Genomic DNA, 19,982 nt, shown 5'->3' with positions numbered 1-19,982 from the left:
CAAACATTGTGCCTATTTAATCATGTGAGAACATTGTTTTGGCAGTTTGTTTTTTTCTGCACTAGCACAGCTTTACAGTGTGCGACAAAACTTCCCATTGCCATCGCCTTAAAAGGCATGTAAAGGCAAAAAAATAAAATCCCATTTTTACTTTCTTTAATGAAAAAGAAACCTTTCTCCAATATACTTTAATTAAAAAATGTGTACCATATTTATAAGAAACCTGACTGTATGCAGTGAAATTCTCCCTTCATTTACTGCTGTGGATAGGAATTGTCAGACGGTCCCTAACTGCTGAGCAGGGAAACAATCATACTTATGAACAGCAGGGGGAGCCCTGCCTTACTTCCCGGCCATGCAGAACTCAAGCAGCTTTGTTTATGGCGATCCCTAAGCAGCCCAGACCACACTGAGCATGTGCACAGTCTTGGTCTTGCAAAGATGTATAACAAAGTTACAAGATGGTGACCCCTGTAGCCAACTTTGAAAGCATAAATCATTTGTTTGATAGGCTTGTGGTGCAGTAAGTTGTGTTTATATTTAGTATAAAAAATACAACATTTCTAGCCTTAGTCTATTTTAGACATGCCCTTTAAAGGAACAGTATTGGGAACCTACTCAAATAGCAGAAATGATGAGATTTGCCTGTGTTTTATTCAGAGATGGGTTTGCATCAAAACCAGGCACTTTTAATTTTAAGTGAAAAAAGAAACACCAAAGACTCTGTATTAATCAGTCCTCAGCCATGTTTAATACCATAATGAATGGCCAGATTGGCCTTTATTACAGCAGGGTTGTTTACCTATTACTTACAAAACTTTCCACACAAGTATCAAAAATATTAGGGATGTACCGTATCCAGTATTCAGTTCGGGATTCGGCCGAATCCTTCTGTACGGCCGAACTGGATCCTAATTTGCATATGCAAATTAGGGGCAGGAGGGGAATCACATGACTTTTTGTCACAAAACAAGGAAGTAAGAAATGTTTTCCCCTTCCCACCCCTAATTTGCATATGCAAATTCAGATTCGGTTCGGTATTCGGCCAAATCTTTTGCAAAGGATTCGGGGGTTCAGCCGAATCCAAAATATTGGATTCGTGCATCCCTAAAAAATATAAATATATCCAGCAATTAAAACCACTTTGACCTCATCATAAGCTGTAAATATACTCCATGGGCTGTGAGCTGCTATAATCATGTAAAAAGTGTACTATAAAAGTCATTTTTCAAATGAAACCCACATTCGTTTCTCCCCCTGAGTTGGTGCTCCTTTTAGAAAGAAAACAAACAGCCTTTTTGTAACCTTTCCAACGTACTCTTTGCGGATGTACAAGCCCAAGCATGGAATGACTGGAAAGATCTTGGTTTGGTGATTTTAGTGCTTTCCTCATGCTGGTTCCTTTTCTTTTCTAAAAACCATCACTGGCCAGAGGAAAAAATGCAATTTAAAGTGATTGTTCACCTTCCAAACACATTTTTTAGTTCAGTTGTTTTCAGAGCTGCTTTAGAAAGAGATAAGAAGGTGAAAAATGAAACTTTTAACTTCAATATTAGAGAAATTGTCACACATAGAAAGTAACTGAAAAAATTATTTATTTCTTGTGAACTACCTGAAACCAACCAAACTAAAAAAAAAAGTGTTGGAAGGTGAAAAACCCCTTTAATTCATGGGGGGGGGCAAAGTTTTTTTTTTTTACATTGACCACATAACCCCATTTAAAAAAAAAAAACACTGAGAAGGGTTATGCCTGCATTAAATCAAAGGCTTATTAAGGTTTTTAAAGGAATTGCTGGCAGTGAGTGTAATATAATCAGTCTTGGCTTGATAAATAGGGCACGCATATAAGAGGTACTTTCTGCCAGAAGGACTCCAGCACAAGCAATATGATAAACATCTCCCCATATGCTGATGATTCAGGTTACAATAAACCAAGTCAGTTACACTGCAGCTCTCAGGGAGAGAAAGATATTCAGAAAATGAATGCAATATTATTCTGGGATACTAACCCATAGCAACCAGTCTGCTGTTAGAACTGATTGGCCAGCTACAGTATTACCATTTTAAGCACAAATCAACAGATTGATATGGGGAAATACCATCCCTTACACACAGTTGCTGCAGTTCCCAGCATCCCCAATGGCTGCTTGCTGTTCAAAGATCCCTGCGAGTTGGGGAGCAGGTGAGCTTTAGTTTAGTGTATGTCCCAGAAATATCAACTAAACCAATTTAATTAAAATAATGATGATCCTTTTTGGGCATATTTAAGAATTTAGACATTTGTATCGCTATCCTACAACTTGTGGCTGCATTCAGTTTTGTATATAACTTAGCCACTGATTTTTGAACTTCTTTTATTTCCTAGGAGGACTATCAGTTCCATTCTGTATATAAATCAAAAGTACTTGAATTTCCTCTGGATGAGCTGCCATCTGGTAAGTTTCTGGCATTTTACCCATTAGTTTAAATTGTCATTTCTTACAGGAGATTTTGACAACCCCATAGGACCCTCTGCCCCTTCAGGACGCCATCTTCGACTGCATGGATGCCTACATGGATTATATAGACGAGATATTGCTCAGCACCTTGTATAAAGGGACATAAATATACATAAATATAAATATCTATGTAGAACTAGGATCCCATGACTGGAATGAAGTAGAATGACGCATAAGTACCCTGGCATACATTCACCCAATGCAGGCAGAAAAATTGCTGCAACTTTTTCAAAATGACTTCCAGCGCAATTCTAATTACTTAAACATTACACAATGGGCCAGACTCACTAATGATCATTGTGGATATGTCACTTTGCAGATTGTTACTGACCTAAATAATGACTCAAGCCAAATGATTTTCTTTCAAACTAAATAAAATATTGATGCTAATATGTCCAAATGTGCTTGGCATATACATAGAGCAAACTGTATACTTATTATCAGAAATATCTCTATGTTGCACTGGTGCTTAACTACATGGGTATCTTGAACGTATTTACTAAAACTGGAAAATTTTGTTCCTACGCAGATATCCATAATCAAATCTACGCTTTCATTTTCTAATATGCATCTGACTTAACACAGCCAACTGCTGGTTGCAGTGGGTACTATTTTCCCATTGTAAATAAATGTTTTGTAATCTGAAGGGCAGTCTGCAACAATTGCTAATCTCACCTGATGTGATTGGAGTGCATCTCTCTCTGTGGGCAAATCCCCCACCATTTCTGCAAAAGTCAAGGCAATGTCAAATGCAGCCTGTGCTTTCCCTTACTCATACATAGTTATTGAATACCAGTACCATAAAGTCCTTGTCTAAGGCACTAGTTTTGTATATAAGGACTTAAGTACAGAAAACCACCAGCACAGTGTGACTATGAAGATTTTCATCCATCCTAGATACACCAGCACAGTGTGCTTCTTCTAGTCGCTATTCTATTCTGCATGATAAATTAGCAGTTCATTGTGATTCATACCGCAGACTGCACTGGTTTTTGTGTAGCTTTTGCGGTATACAACTAAATTAATTGTTAAGACATTCTGAATGTGGATATATATGTTTGATTTATAAGGGGTGAAATGGCAACCCTAACTACAAGCCTTGCCAGGTCTAAGGGAATCATTGGAGCTCTGTCTTAATTCATTGGGTACAGTTGGTGATGTGCCTGTCTAAGGAAGGGGTTTATGTGGCCTACAGCACATCTGTAAGTGAAATATATTTAGAAAATCAGACACTTTCTAATGACAATTTCTGTTTGATTTCCCAGATGATTTTGTCCTCTGTTTTATATGATTTCTCGTTATTTTATAAATATATGATATCTCGTATATTTCTCTAATTGTCTCTTCTTTCCACTTTACGTTCACTTTTCACCATCTTCCGCATCTTCGGTCTTCTTCTGTAACAGATGCCGACACTGAGCTATTTGCCGCATGCACAGTTGGAATCATACTGCTATACACAACTGTGCATGCGATGATAAGTTCCTGAAATTGCTGAAGGGAAGGAAGAGGATCCGAAGATGCTGAAGATGGTACCCATGAGCTCCCCTGCAATACTTTGCATGGATACTTGAGCATGATATTCAGGGAAACATTTTGGAATAATGTACGCTTTGGGGAGGAAGCAGGGAGGGGGGACTATCTAGGTTAGTGGGTGAGGCTTTTCTTAATAGTGTGGGGGGGTTTAGTTCTCCTTTATAATCTTATTTATTTCCCTATCACCTTTTATTTAAAAAAAGGTATATTATATATATGAAATATATTCTTGCACCCAGATTGGATCTAATGATAAATGATGCTGGCTAAGTGCAGTTGTGCCACTTCGCTAAAATCTTCTGTAGGAATTAGTCAGGGCTGTATTGCTCTGGCAGAATTTATAAACTTGTGGGTCAGTTCTTATATATAGTGGCAGAAGAATGATAACAAACAGCACCTATGGTTACATCTGAAATCTGGGGTCTCTAGGATAGGACAGCAGTCTAAAGGTGGCTGTAACTGGGTTGACCTGTACAGTACCAGATTGATGGGCTTGTGGGCCAATAGGATGGATATTTTAAAAGGGCCATACATGTGTTGATATTTCTATTAGGATAAAGTCAAATTGTTGAAATAAACAGCTCTTGAAAAAGGGTTTCACCCGAAACATGTAGTGTGTTGCACTGCTAATAAAAAAAACACATGCAGTTTGAAAATACTGCTTTGAAGCTGTTTATTCCAACAATTTGACTTTATCCTATACCTTTGGGAGTGTGACACAGGCTCCTAGGAATTCACAGCGATACAACTTTTGAATTTATACGTTGGGACCAGCAATTTGTCTTATTTGATATTTCTATTATTCATTTGTTTAAGAGGAAGCAGGAAGTGAAGGGAAGCTGCAGCTTCTATTTACTTTTTTTATGCTGACCAATGTTCTTTTTTTTTTTCTTCACAATTGTATGATATGATGCCGAAATGGCCTCCCAATTTTCCATGCATTCCCAGATGGTCATAAAAAATGCTCAAAATTGTTCAAACTACCAGGGTAAATCATGGCATTTATGACATGCTTAAGTAGAGATCAGAAGTAATTAGTTTCTGTTGATTTGGACCTCCAAATTACTTACTTACTTCAGCAGGTTGCAGGTGGGTAGTGGGCCTAATTGTGCCAAAACCATCCCCACCTATGATGTCAGTTCCAGTACCCTTCTGATATGCCTTTCTTGACTGCACCCCTTCCGCCACTTTCATTTATAGAATTTTACCCGCCTAGCCTCATTCACGGACATCACAGTTGGGTGGGTTGGGTGTGGGCATACAAGTGATGACAGTACAGTGGGTCAGGTTGAGTTAGGTATGGCAGAGGACGGGTATCACTAGAGATAATGTATCCATAACCAGGAATAGCACACGATTCAAACAAGATACAATACTTCTGCTGTGATGCAGGAAATTCAGATACGCTTAGAAAACACTGGAATGGTTGCTGTATAATCTATATAATCTTTTCTTGTTTAGAATTCTGGGCACTAAATGACACTTCAGTAAGGCTAAGCCAACAGACTAGAAGCCAAAGGAAAAAAAGGCAGGTAAGTACCACACTTTCCTGGACTAACCTGTAAGATTCTTTGTTGCAGGTGTTACAGATCACCTGAAAAACTAGTAATACAGCTAGAACTTTTGACATGTTGCAGTCAATATAGGATGTACTGTAGTAAAAGGTGGAAAGTTTGCTATTGTGTAGTAACCCATAGCAATCAGCATGTAGTAATTTAAAACACAATTGGCAAAGCATCCAGTTTTCTTTCTGTTTTTATAATATCTTAGTAATTGCGGTTTACATGGAACATAATCACCTTTTATTATCCGACATTCAGCTGGTTCACATAGAATGTAGATACTAGTCCATTCATTTTATCATCTTTTTATCCTCTTCTTATTGCAGACACGGCGGTATCCTCGCAATGTCGAAGATGAGACCAAATATGTTGAGCTTATGATCGTTAATGACCATTTAATGGTACAGTATTCCATCTTGGAAATACCGTTTGCTTCCGTCAGGTCCCTTTTCTTTTAAAAACAGTTATAGATATGTTGTAGAGTGCATGTACCTGTCATCTATCCCTTTGGTAGTTGTAGCAGTAAGCTACAGAGGATGATTACCTTATAGGCAACTCAGAGTTGAACCTAGGGCAGGTAAAGGGGAGCTGGGAGGAGGGGGGCAAAATGATAGCCTGACTGTACCCATATGATTTATATGAATATTTTCATTTTAGTAGATAATACATAGAATATTATACTGGTAATATATGAACATTTGTTTTTCTGATTTCTGTTTGTACCAAATAGGATATATACAGTTTTTAATGTTATGTTACTGTAATCATATAGTTTTTTCTCAGTATTTTAATTGTTTTTCTTCTTTCAGTATAAAAAGCACCGTTTATCAGTTGGTCACACAAACAGCTATGCCAAATCCGTTGTGAACATGGCAGATTTAGTGAGTATAAACGGCTTTCATATCTGTGCAGAGAAAACAATAGGGGTCATTTATATACATACATCCTTCTGCCCGGCGAATCCTAATTTGCATATGCAAATTAGGGGCGGAGAGGGAAATCGTGTGACTTTTTGTCACAAAACAAGGAAGTAAAAAATGTTTTTCCCTTCCCGCCCCTAATTTGAATATGCAATATGCAAATTAGGGTTCGGATTCGGTTCGGTATTTGGCCGTATCCTTCACAAATGATTCGGGGGTTTGGCCGAATCCAAAATAGTGGATTTGGTGCATCGCTAATTAATAGCACACTCCTTTATCAAAACCTACCATTGTCATGGTCTCTTTTTGTGGTGTATTAGATATACAAGGAGCAGTTAAACACAAGGATAGTGCTGGTGGCCATGGAAACCTGGGCAACTGATAACAAGTTCAGCATCTCTGAAAATCCATTGCTAACTTTGAAGGAATTCATGAAATACAGACGGGATTTCATCAAAGATAAAAGTGATGCTGTCCACCTCTTTTCGTACGTAAAAAATGATTGGCCTTCTTTAATATCTTGTATTTATATACTGTACTATGTTTTTTTTTTTACACTTTGGAGGTTATTTACTACAACTCGAATTTATCTAATCTTTTTATTAAACCAAGCTTGACAAAACTCCCATCCACGATTTTATATTATTTATCAATAAAATAACTCAAAATAATCGGGTTGGGACATGGGATTGATCGAAAACTGGAATCCTACGATTTTTTGCTCGATTTTTTTCAGATTATCGGATGAAACCCAGCGCAAAGTACAAAATATTCAAATTGTAAAAGGGACCTGTGCAGTTGACTTCAACATGACTTGGGCAGGTTTGAGATGGCGGATTTTCAGATTCTGACTTTTAGCAGCTTCGTAAAAAAAAATTGAGGTTTTTTTTCCCTCTAAAAATTAGAGTTTTTGCTCAATAAACCTTGACCAGAAAAAATTGAGGTTTAGTAAATAACCCCCTTTCTGTTGTCTGTACACCTGTCTGATTTACCTATTGATTACCCAGCACTGGCATAACCAATAAAACCATTCCTTTTTTCACTTGTGGTATTTTGTTTTGAAACATGGTTCTGTGTATATTTGTCTGTATACTGTGTATTACTGTGTTTCTGATATACTAGCCACAGTTTATATATGTTTCAATGTGCTTGTTTTGTTCTCTGCCTAGTAGTGTATGTAATACCTTTTTTATTTTATTTTAAAGGGGAAGTCAGTTTGAGAGTAGCCGCAGTGGTGCTGCGTATATTGGTGGAGTGTGCTCACTGTTAAAAGGAGGAGGTGTGAATGAGGTATGTAATATTGCACAATTGATACTCTGACTCTGACAATTGATACTCTGATCCAATGGTTAAAGTTATTTCAGATACATTTGGTTGGAATCAAATGTTAACATTTGCAGCATAGTTTTAGCCATCTACAATATGTTTTTACCTAAACCTGCAATAAAAAAGTTGCAGTCAACCTGCTATCTGTCTGCCAATCTCTGCCTTGCAAACTGCTTAGTAAATTGCTATGTTTCTGTGTTGTGTTGATATGGAAATACGATAACCAACATTTTATATGGGCATGTTTGTACCGAGGCTATTTGGGAAATGATCACCTGTCTACTTAACTTTGCCTTTTGATTTCCTTCAAGTTTGGAAAACCGGATGTAATGGCCGTTACTTTGGCTCAGTCTCTGGCTCATAACCTCGGAATATTCTCAGACAAGAAGAAGTTGTTAAGTGGTACGTATGGGTAAATCCTTTCAAGAGGTCCTCTGCACTCAACCCATTATCAATATATTAAGGACATTGAGACATTTTGTGCCTTAAGCTACTAAAAATGCCTTACACTTAAAATAAGGAGAAGGAAAGATACCAAGGCAGTTTATTGCCAACAGATTAGCCACAACAGTGCAAGCTAGAACACCATTTTTATTATTTAGAATGCTTTTCCATACCTGAGTAAACAGCTCTAGACACTGTCTCTGTTTGTTTAGGATAGCAGCTGCCATATTAGCTTGCTGTGGCATCACTTCCTGCCTGAGTCTCTCGCTGCTCGCTCATAGCTCTTAGCTCAGATTACAGCAGGGAGGGGAGGAGAGAGGGGGAGAGGAGCAAATAGAACATGCTCAATCTCTAACCCTGGAGGTTTAAGATGAAGGAAGGAAGTCTGATACAGAAGCCCATGTATACACAGTAGAAGGAAAGAAATGTGGTGTTTCTTTTGACAGAGTACTCAGAGCAGCATTACTTTGAGGGTTTACTTGTGTATTTATATATACCTCCTTTAAGGCACCAATGGGGTTATATAATAAAATGCACTTAGTTTGCCCAGGGGCAGTAACCAATCAGCAGGTGGCATTTACTGGTCACCTGTTTAAAAGCAAACATCTTATTGGTTGCTAAGGGTTACTGCTCCTGGGCAAATTTAGTGCCTTTTATTGCATATGGGGGAAAATGTCTCAATGTCCTTAATATATTGATAATGGGTTAAGTGCAGAGGATCTCTTGTATTTGTCTATATAAATTTTGTGGTCACACCCTCATTGCACCCCACTTATTGGTTTAAAAATGAGTTTATCTAGAATGCTCAAAATTACAGGAAGACCAAAGTTTAATCAAATAATTCACATTTTTAAAAAAATATTTCCATACTTGCTAACAGGTCAGAGACTGTATAACTTTGTTTACTTATTATAATACAGCTGTACAGTTAAAATGTGTGATGAAGGGCCCCCATATGTAGTTTTGGGGACAGAGGGCATGCAGTAGAGCTATCTCAGCATGGCCTGCACTTTATTAAAGTGACTCAGAACGGGATAATAATTTAGAAACTACAGAGTGGATGACCTTTGGGTTAACTTTTAGTATGATGCAGAGAGTGATATTCTGAGACAATTTGCAGTTGGTGAACCAACCCTTTAAGGCATTTTGGAGGTAAACCATTTTTTTGGGGGTAGCATTTTAAAGATGATCAAACTAATTAGTGGTTATAAACTGTGAAACAAAGAAATTCTCCAAATCTTGGACTGCTGTTAATTGAACCTAACTTCTAGACTTTAGGAGCCATTTACTGAAGAGGGGCAAAAAAATGTCAGCTGCAAATCTTTGTTCCCAGTTCTAGAAGCAGAGAGAGTTGTCCTTGATTGTAAATAGTGTGCTGGTGAGCACATACATATCCACATGCATACCTCTTGCTTGAATCATTTTTGAGGAGCAAGAAGGTGGGCATGTGGGTACAGAGGCTATGGGGAGTGCTGTACTTTTATGTAAAAAGTACTCTCTTGCACTCTAGCAAGATTCACTCTGCACCTTTAACTGACTGTTCCAATAATGGTACAAGGTAAAGTGCACTGTTCACCACACCAGTATGGGTGCTCCTAGCTTCCTGACACCTGGTTTGAAAAAAAAAATATCTTAAACTTACCAGGTACCCCTAGTGAAGTAACACCTGAAACACGGTTCTGACCTTATTCATGATAGCTATGGCCCTGCCAGGGATCGGCATAAGCATTGTGTATGGTTAAGATTTTGAGACCTTTACCATCCCAGCCCCTTGGTAAATGAACCCTAGAAAATGTTTAGCAGGTTATACATGGAATCTAGCCAAATCTGATTAATCCCAATTAAGAACAATTTAAAAGTTTGGTCTTTTAACCTTAAAAATAACGAAATCCTACCCTGAAGTTTAATGTTACAGTTATGAATTTTTGGCCAATTGCACTCCCTGTACATGTTTACTTCATATTTCTACATCAGATAAACATGTTTTCTGTTTGTATGTGTAATGCACTTTCAGGGTGTATATATAACGGGATATTGTGCTTTCTGTTACAGGTGAATGCAAGTGCGAGGATACGTGGTCTGGATGCATCATGGGAGATATTGGGTAGGGGCAACCATTCATTACTGCTAGGGAATTTCATTCCATTTCTAAAATAGTGCTTATTGCCAATGTAATGTTAGAACTGACAAAATGTGAACATTTCTTTCTTGACTTAACTAAAATACCACAGCACCCATCAATGTAATGGGAAATCTAGAGTGCTTATATACAGTGCTAGTGCAGAGCTAGCTTCTGATGAAGTGGTTTTTGAACTACGAAATGCTTTAAGCCAAGCTTTGTCATATTGCTCGTCTTAAAGAGAGGTCTCCAACCTTTTTTACCAGTGAATCACATTCAATTGTAAAAAGAGTTGGGGAGCAACATAAGCATAAAATAAAGTCCCTGGGGTACTAAATAAGGCCTGTGATTGGCTATTTGGTAACCACTATGTGGACTGGCAGCCTGCAGGAGACTCTCTTTGACAGTTCACCTGGTTTTTATGCAGGCAAAACTTGCCTCCAAGCCAGGAATTCAAAAATAAGTACCTGTGTTGAGGCCACTGGGAGCCATGGGGTTGGTGAGAAACATTCTGCTCTTGAGCCACTGGTTGGGGATCAGTGTTCTAAAGGGATATATAAAGGGTTATTTACTAAAAGCCGATTTTATCTCATTGTTTCAATTTTTCCACAATTTTTTTTTTCACGATTTTTCCACAATTTTCTCATGAATCGTTCAATTTTTTGGGGGGTTTTGCGTGAAAATCCCACATTTTTGGGATTATTTGGCTAAACCCAGCACAAATCACCGTATCTTCAAATTGGGATGGGAACATCTCCCATTGATTTAGAGATATCTGATTTTCGGATTCTGCCTTTTTGCAGCATCAGGGTATAATAAATCATGTAAAATTCGAGTGTTTTTGCCCCAAAAAGCCAGACCAAAAAAAATCTGAGTTTTAGTAAATAACCCCTATGTGATGATTGCTGCGCTTTGTTGGGTCGCCTCTTATATCCCCTCATTCTTGAGCTAACAGTTACGGACATATACATGAATCATGGAAGTGAAAATCTGGGTCATAATTATCACTGACAATAATGCATGTTAGGCTTTGAGTCCTGTGAGATTAATGCTCCGTTTCTCAGTCTATATAAGAATTATAGCCACAGACTCCCACGGTCATAGGAAGTAGAGACAATCACTTCAATGTAGGAAATTAACACCCAAGTACAAAAAAATAACTATAGGCCTGATCATTTCTTTTATCCTGTGGTTACTGCTCAATAAAAAATATTGATATCTTCAGATTTACATACCTCTTTTCTGTGCTACGTGGATCTGAAGTAGTACAGAAAAGAAGTGTAAACATAAAGTTGACTCACCCGTAGACTTTTATTGCATTAAAATTTCCATTTGCTACAGTCTAAGCATACCCTTATAAGAGAAAATTGGATTTGACTGCTTAAAGCAGTGGCCCAGGGAATTTCTTTGGGAGAACCACTTCATCCGGCTTAGTGTAAATGAGCTTTCTTTTATATGTATAAGGTTAATTATACAAGAAAATACATTTATGCTGATCCAGTTCCATTATTGATCAGCTATGTGATGTTAAGTAGTTTGGCCCAACAGAACAATACCATACTATAAACTACAAAATCTTTTTTTATTCCTGTTTTAAGTGACGTCCGTGCTGGCCTACTAACCTGCATACTGTGCAGCGATATGATTTGTATTAGTGCTGACAGTAATTGCTGCCAGAGACCAGTAGGCGCAGCTAGATTGCTAAAAAGAAGATAAACCAAACCTTTTTGTTTGGTAAAATTGCCATTGCACTCTGGGAATTCACATGGCAGGTTACATTAAGCTTGCATAAATTTCTCAAAAGGAAAACATATGATGAAGTCTGAACAATAGCTATGTTTGTAGTAGTACCCAGTGATACAATAAGATGCTAAGATATTAATATACTGCAAAATAATTACGGCCACAAATTCAAGAAAATAACCAATTTTAAATACTGTTGCTAGAATAATGCTTTAAAGAGGGAATAGTTAAAACCATTGGGGGATGGCGGGTAACAAGTCGGCACTACTCTTCTTAAAAAAAACACACACGTCTGGGGTACTGTTTATTGAGTACCAAACTGCCATTTTTTTCAGGCCTCCCAAGTGTCTTAGGCATAGAGGCGGGGCAGACAATTACTTTCACTTTCCATTCAGCCCTTACTAGATGTCACTGCTTTCCACACATTCCCCCAGTTCTCTTCACCATTTAATTGTGTAACCAGTGCATGAAAATGGACATTAGGGCCCCCATTCTGTTGCACAAACAAGATTCTGAGATGATGCAAGACTTGCCTTAATAACAGTGTCCACAATATGGTTCCTGACTGCTTGCTATAATTATGGACTGATGGAAACAAGATTCAAATAATTTATACAGTGTAATTAAAGTTTATTTTGCTTGACTAATGTGATAAAATAGGATTTGGATTCATTTTTTTTGCTATTTGCACAAACTCTCTCTTATCAGGTATTACCTTCCAAGCAAGTTCTCCGTTTGTAACATAGAAGAATACCATGAATTTCTAAATAACGGGGGAGGAGCTTGCCTGTTTAATAAGCCACTTAAGGTATGTGTTTTCTGTTTCCACCTGCTTGGAATAATGTTTGTATTCATAGACCTGATAGATGATACTTCTTGTATTCTTTATCAAAGAGTGAAATAATATATATATAAATACATGTTAATAATAATAATAATAATAAAATAACGATTTACATGTACAGGATAAAAAAGGAGGGTTGCAGGTATGGGATCCATTATCCGGTGATGCCTTATCCAGAAAGTTCCAGATTACAGGAAGGCCACCTCCATTTACGCAAATAATTCACATTTTTAAAAACGATTTCCTTTTTCTCTCTGATAATAAAACAGTACGCTGTACTTGGTCCCATCTAAGATATAATTATTCCATATTGGAGATTAAACAAATTTACTGGTTTTGTTTAATTTTTTTTAAAAAAAATTTAAAGATAAGTACACTTTAGTCAAGGAAAACCAAATTATGGAAATACCCTTATCCAGAAACCCCCGGGTCCTAAGCATTCTGGATAACGAGTCCCATACCCGCGTAGCATAGGAGAAATAGTACATAGTAAATGCGTCTCTCACCATAACCTCACCACTGTCATTTATTCTACAGCTTTTGGATCCTCCCGAGTGTGGAAATGGCTTTGTTGAGACCGGGGAAGAGTGTGATTGTGGCACTATTGCAGTATGTGCATTGTTACTTTGACTTTATGGGATGCTTATCTGCTGTCTTACTGTTTCCACTGTAAAAATGTTACAGCTGTATATACCCTTCTCACCTCAGAGAGTAATGGCTGCACTGTTGCCCTAAATCTCTGCTGGCAGGAATTGGTAATGTCAAGTATATTTTATATTATATACAGTATGTACACATAGATCATGAACTGACAATTTTTTGCAGCCACCATGCACTAGAATGATTATTCCATCATTTCATCGCACAAGCAGTGTATCAAACATTAGAGAACAGCGTCTGATAACTTTTCTTTGCACAATTTGCATGCATTGACACTTGATTCAAAAAGCAGCAAAGACACGTTACTTGAGCGGTGTGCTCATGTGTATTTTTTTAAACGTAAGTGGGGGCAGTGATCACAGGACTATTTTATATCAATCCTTCTGAAGTGGTGTCAGTGGGAGCTTATCTTGATTCCTGCCTATTGTTCAATTGACAGGCTCAGCAGACAAGGCTCTATTTACATTACAGCAGCTTGTAGGAGGGAGGGGTAATGACATCACTCTAACTTGCAGTGCAGCAGTAAAGTGTGACTGAAGTTTATCAGAGCACAAGTCACATGACCTGAGGGCAGCTGGGAAATGTCAAAATGTCTAGCCCCATAGCAAATTTTAAAATTAGATATAAAAAAATCCATTTCTTGTTTTGAAAAACAGATTTCAATGCAGGATTCTGCTGTAGTAGCACTATTAACTGATACATTTCGTAACAAACATGTTTTTCCACGACAGTATCCCTTTAAATATTATACTTTTGGGCTTTTTTTCCTGTAGTGTATAGAAAATGTATGGGATAAGTTCTTACATTGTTACTGGTTCTTCCCTGCATTTTCCCATTTTCCCTTATTCTCGAGCTGTTTTGCCCAAAGGTCTGTGTTGCTGTTTTAGCTCCTAACATATTAAAAATGGCTGCTTCATTTTTAGGAATGTGCTATGGAAGGAGGGGAGTGCTGCAAAAAGTGCACCTTAACTCAAGACTCAGAGTGCAGTGATGGGCTGTGCTGTTCTAACTGTAAGGTAACACATCTCATCGCTCATTACGCCAGTGTTTGAGACATATGTTTGAGCACTCTGCAAATAAACTGAATATACTGTTGTTTTCCCTTTGGTGGAATAATCAAATAATTTAGAAGGAAGAATTAATGTATATCTCCCTGCCTATATGTTGAGTAGCCAAACAGAGAAATACTGAATTAATGCCAGGAATTTACTGGTGTACCCAGTATGATTCCAATCAGGGTCATACCCCTATCCCCATAATTGCGAGCTTACCCTTCCCCCGTATCTACCTTTTTACTTTGCTGAAGATCCACACCCCGTTGAATTACTAGTTGTTTAATTTCAAATTACTTTTATCCTAGTTAATTTTTAAGTGGCAGGGGGACGAGAATACATGTACTATGCATGTTGATGGGGTACAACGTCTCATAGTAGTGACATCACTCCAGCTAAGGGTGACTGGCAATTGTTGCTCCCTAAAGAGCTGTCTCTTAGTGGTAAGTGGGCTCTCAAAGAATACACCTGACATCTCATTTTCAGCCTTTCAACCTTTGCTGCCAATACACCCTATTAGTACTTTGCATTGTGCTTACATTTTTCATCCCTGCCACCACCAGTAAGAAATTAGATTAAAGGGGTTGTTCATCGTTGAGATAACTTTCAGTATGATATAGAGAATGATATTCTGAGACAATTTGCAAATGATTTTAATTTTTTATAATTTAAGGCTTTTATTCAATACCTCTCCAGTCTGCAGTTTCAGCAATCTGGTTGCTAAGGTCTGTATTACCCTAGCAACCATGCACTGATTTGAATAAGAGACTGGAATATGAATCAGAGTGGGCTTGAATAGAAAGATGAGTAATAAAATGAGCAATAACAATACATTAGTAGCCTTACAGAGCATTTGCTTTTTGGAAGGGATCTACGATGCCCATTTGAAAGCTGCAGACAGTCAGAAGAAAAAGGCAAATAACTATAAAACTATAAAAAATAAATAATGAAGACCAATTGAAAAGTTGCTTAGAATTGGCCATACTATAGCAACTAAAAGTGACCTTAAAGGTTAACCACCCCTTTAATTTAGATATAGGTCCTGAGGTTTGTATTCCTATTAAGACCTTGTGCCCATAGGGAAAACATGCCCATTTGTCATAAATACATCACTGCCCGTTTTCAGCAGTTCAGTGTTCATAAGGGGATGGCCGCAAGCAGCACACAATTTTTTTTGGATGTCCTCGAGCTTCCACATCATTCAGCTTCGCAAATTTCTAGCCCTTGTGTCAGGGGCTTTTTTCATTGTTGTTTTAGACCATTATAGGCTTACATGGCTGGAGCTAAGTTAATGGCTCCCACGGAGACTGCCATTAAAACTTGGCATCAAAATCTCCTTCAATCTCCCAGAATCATGTAAAAACACAACCTGTGGATTTTCAAATGGAAGTTGGCTGGAAATAGTGCTGATTAAAGGAATAGTTCAGTGTAACAATAAAAACTGGGTAAATAGATAGGCTGTGCAAATTAAAAAATGTTTCTGATATAGTTAGTTAGCCAAAAATGTAATGTATAAAGGCTGGAGTGACTGGATGTGTAACATAACAGAACACTACTTCCTGCTTTTCAGCTCTCTAACTCTGAATAAGTCAGCGACTATAAGGGGGGCACATAGAACATAATTGTTCAGTAAATTTGTAATTGATCCTCAGCATTCAGCTCAGATTCAAAAGCAAAAACAGTTCTGACCCATGTGCTCCCCCCTCAAGTCACTCATTGGTTACTGCCTGGTCACCAATCAATGAAAACCAAAATAAAATAGTGTTCTGGCTATTATGTTAGACATCCAGTTACTCCAGCCTTTATACATTACATTTTTGCATAACTTATTAGAAACTTATATTATTTTGCACAGCCTATCTATTTACCCAGTTTTTATTGTTATACCGAACTGTTCCTTTAAGGGATTACTGTTTACTGCATTTGGAAGATTGCAAGATTTTGATGCTACAGGGCTCATTTGCAAAGCAAGTGCCAAGGCAGAATTCCAGCATAATTTTGGGCACTCTACCAATATGGATACTAATTTCGTAAATCACATGGAAGTTTCCATTTGATCAATCACTTTGGGTGCAAATTGCATAATTCTTTGGTGCAGATGGCCTGGAACAGATTAAGCATGTGCTCAGTGAGGTGAATGCACAATGCTCTATTACTTTGGAAAGCCTACTTTAATCTTCCATTTGATTTAAATGCAATCACTAACAAAAAAACATAACAAATGTCCATTTTTTTGAAGTTCAATCCTAAAGAGATGCTGTGCCGAGAAGCTGTAAACGATTGTGATATCCCAGAGACCTGTACAGGAAATACAAGCCAGGTAATTTAGAAGCATAACAATTACACTTAGGGGCAGATTTACTAAGGGTCGAATATCGAGGGTTAATGAACCCTCGATATTCGACCAGGAACTAAAATCGTTCGACTTCCAATATCGAAGTCGAACGATTTAGCGCAAATCCTGCGATCGAACGATTAAATCCTTCGAATCGAACAATTCGAAGGATTTTAATTCAACGATCGAAGGAATATCCTTCGATCAAAAAAACACAGGCAAGCCTATGGGGACCTTCCCCATAGGCTAACATTGAGTTCGGTAGCTTTTAGCTGCCGAACTAGGGGGTCGAAGTTTTTCTTAAAGAGACAGTACTTCGATTATCGAATGGTGGAATAGTCGAACGATTTTTAGTTCGAATCGTTCGATTCGTAGTCGAAGTCGTAGTCGAAGGTCGAAGTAGCCCATTCGATGGTCGAAGTAGCCAAAAAAACACTTCGAAATTCGAAGTTTTTTTAATTCGAATCCTTCACTCGAGCTTTGTAAATGTGCCCCTTAATGTATATTACAGCAAGGTTTTATAATACGTTTTGCCAAGTTAATTATATAACTGGGGTTCATTACTATTTTATTGGCCAGCAGAGGATATACCAAGAGGCAAATCTTATTTTGGGAACATTCAAAGGCATTAAATTCTTAAGCCAGTGTCAAATGCGGTGCATGATTTCTTCACTCATTGCTCTATATCAGTTGGTTGGATCTGGATCTGTGTATCATGTATGTAGCCAAATTGGACAATGGTCAGTGACTGCTTTGGGGCATATTTATTAACATTGGAAACAAACATAACTAGTGATGTTGCCCATAGCAACCAATTTAGCAGCTACCCGTTTAATGCTTTAAAAGTTCATTCAAGTGCACAGCAAAGTATAAGATGTGCAAAATAAAGCCAAGTATAGGAAGCAGAATGTATTTCCCTGTAACTAAAATACATTTTTGTTCCCTCAGTGTCCTGCTAACATTCACAAACTGGATGGATACTCTTGTGAAAGCATGCAGGTAAGGTTGCACCTACAATAACTTTCTCTGACCACTCTGAAAGCAGTGTATGTGAAATCTGGATCATTTAAAGACCTGGGTGCTAGTTATTCTCTCTCCTTCTCAGGGTCTCTGTTTTGGAGGAAGATGCAAAACAAGAGACCGACAGTGCAAGTATATCTGGGGTGAAAGTAAGTATATATGAGAAATATATGGAATAAGACTTGTCTCGGTTCCTTTATTTGTCACATACAACGTTATACAAGTACAACCTGTAGTGAAATGTACGCTGATCATTCCAAAACTGTGTATTTTTTTAAATAACATTATACTCATGCAAAAGAAAAATAGTACAATAGTGCTGATGGAATTTTTCTGTTTAAGACCCCTTGGAGATTTAACTCTGGGTCAGGGCAAAGAGCAAGGTTACAGATATAGGAAAGTATTGGTTTATCAGTCATTAGGCCATAGCTCCAAAAATATCCAGGGCAGCTAATAAGTTTTCACCATAAATCTCTCCCAGTTGACCTTCAAGTTGGCCTTAGTGGTATATGTAGGAATCTAAAGGTGGCCATAGACGCAAAGATTCGCCAAACGAGTGGATCTTTCCCCGATATTCCATTAACGAGCATGGCTATATCGGGCGTAATCTGAACGTACGCCTGAACAATCCGATTACGATGCGCAATGGGCTCCGGCGGGATCGGTCGGGTCAAAATCAAACCTGTCCGATCGACCAAATGACCGATCTCCGCCGGACGAAAAGAAGCTGGCACTCACAACACATGATCCGAAAATCATACGAATCCTCGATTCGTACAATAGGATCTGTGCGTATATGGACACCTTAATATACATTGTCTCCAAATCTTGTGCAATGTGTCTTTAGACTCAGTCCTCCCTGCCCCTACCCACAACCCCCAGAGGGGCCAGCCCTACAGTTTGAGAACACTGTTTTAGGGTCACATTCAAATACAAATGACAATTTTAGGATGTATTTCTAAATGTACTGATATATGTTATTAGACTTTGTATATCTGCTCAGAAGGTCATTTAGGGACAATGTAATCACAGTTTCAAAGCCATGTACAAATGCATGTCAGACACCATGGTGTAATGTAAAGTTCTAGGGATCTTGCACTTTTAACTCCATTTCCCTGCATGATGGAATATACAGTAGCATTGTACTTTGTTGTGGATCAGCATATAATGGGCTTAGGTTGATAAGCACTTGGATTTAGGTGCCAAAATATATACAAAATACATTAAAAAGACACTGCACAGGTCAACAGGTTTTAAGTAAACAAAAATAAAGTTATCTAAGATTTTGGTCACATCCAGCGACCTTCCTTAGTAAAACAGTGTCTTGTGTGTGTATTTATATATAAAAATCTGCAAAATAGGCCAACACATCAACTTTCTTGAATTTGTGAAATTTTATTAAATCATCATTTTGTGCTTTCTGGATTTGGATACATTATTGTTTGACCAAGCACCTAGAAGCGTATCAAGAGAAAGAGTGCAGGCACTTTCTGGACATAAGAAAAAAACCTCTTTTGATTTCAGAAGTGTCGGCTGCAGACAGATATTGCTATGAAAAGCTGAACATTGAAGGCACAGAAAAAGGCAACTGTGGTAGAAATAAGGAAACCTGGATACAGTGCAACAAACAGTAAGTTACACAGGGGATATTTAGCAAGAAATGATGTGCAACTGGAACTACATTCCCGTTCATAGCATTTAATAGCAGAGAACTAGAGAGATCACTAGTAAGTTGCAGAGATCTATGTGGAAGTTTAATCCTTGGGGTGATTTTGATTTGCTATTCTGGTTTGCACTGTGATGCAAAAGTGTAATGACTGCTGCTAAATCTGCAAAGAGTACACACTGTATGTGCTGAGGTACTTGGGGCAGATTTACTAAAGGTCAAAGTGGTCGTCTCAATTCACTAAATTGGGAATTTTA

At 37.9% G+C, this 19,982-nt stretch overlaps 1 protein-coding gene across 4 annotated transcripts in view; it reads left to right on the top strand.

Moving 5' to 3' along the window:
* The window catches only part of adam22.L (ADAM metallopeptidase domain 22 L homeolog), a 128,490-nt gene that overhangs the window by 91,582 nt on the left and 16,926 nt on the right, over positions 1 to 19,982 (top strand). For 3 of the 4 annotated variants that reach the window (XM_018266305.2, XM_018266306.2, XM_041565290.1), the window contains 15 exons: positions 2,366 to 2,435; positions 5,496 to 5,566; positions 5,923 to 5,997; positions 6,406 to 6,477; positions 6,837 to 7,003; positions 7,722 to 7,806; positions 8,154 to 8,244; positions 10,339 to 10,390; positions 12,857 to 12,956; positions 13,530 to 13,601; positions 14,576 to 14,668; positions 16,944 to 17,024; positions 17,988 to 18,038; positions 18,145 to 18,208; positions 19,584 to 19,689. In XM_018266305.2, the coding sequence (XP_018121794.1) occupies positions 2,366 to 2,435; positions 5,496 to 5,566; positions 5,923 to 5,997; positions 6,406 to 6,477; positions 6,837 to 7,003; positions 7,722 to 7,806; positions 8,154 to 8,244; positions 10,339 to 10,390; positions 12,857 to 12,956; positions 13,530 to 13,601; positions 14,576 to 14,668; positions 16,944 to 17,024; positions 17,988 to 18,038; positions 18,145 to 18,208; positions 19,584 to 19,689 (1,250 nt within the window). 4 annotated transcript variants of the gene reach the window in all.

Source organism: Xenopus laevis, chromosome 6L (assembly GCF_017654675.1).
Source record: "Xenopus laevis strain J_2021 chromosome 6L, Xenopus_laevis_v10.1, whole genome shotgun sequence".
Taxonomy (NCBI): Eukaryota; Metazoa; Chordata; class Amphibia; order Anura; family Pipidae; genus Xenopus; species Xenopus laevis.
This window is presented reverse-complemented; position numbering and strand designations above follow the sequence as displayed.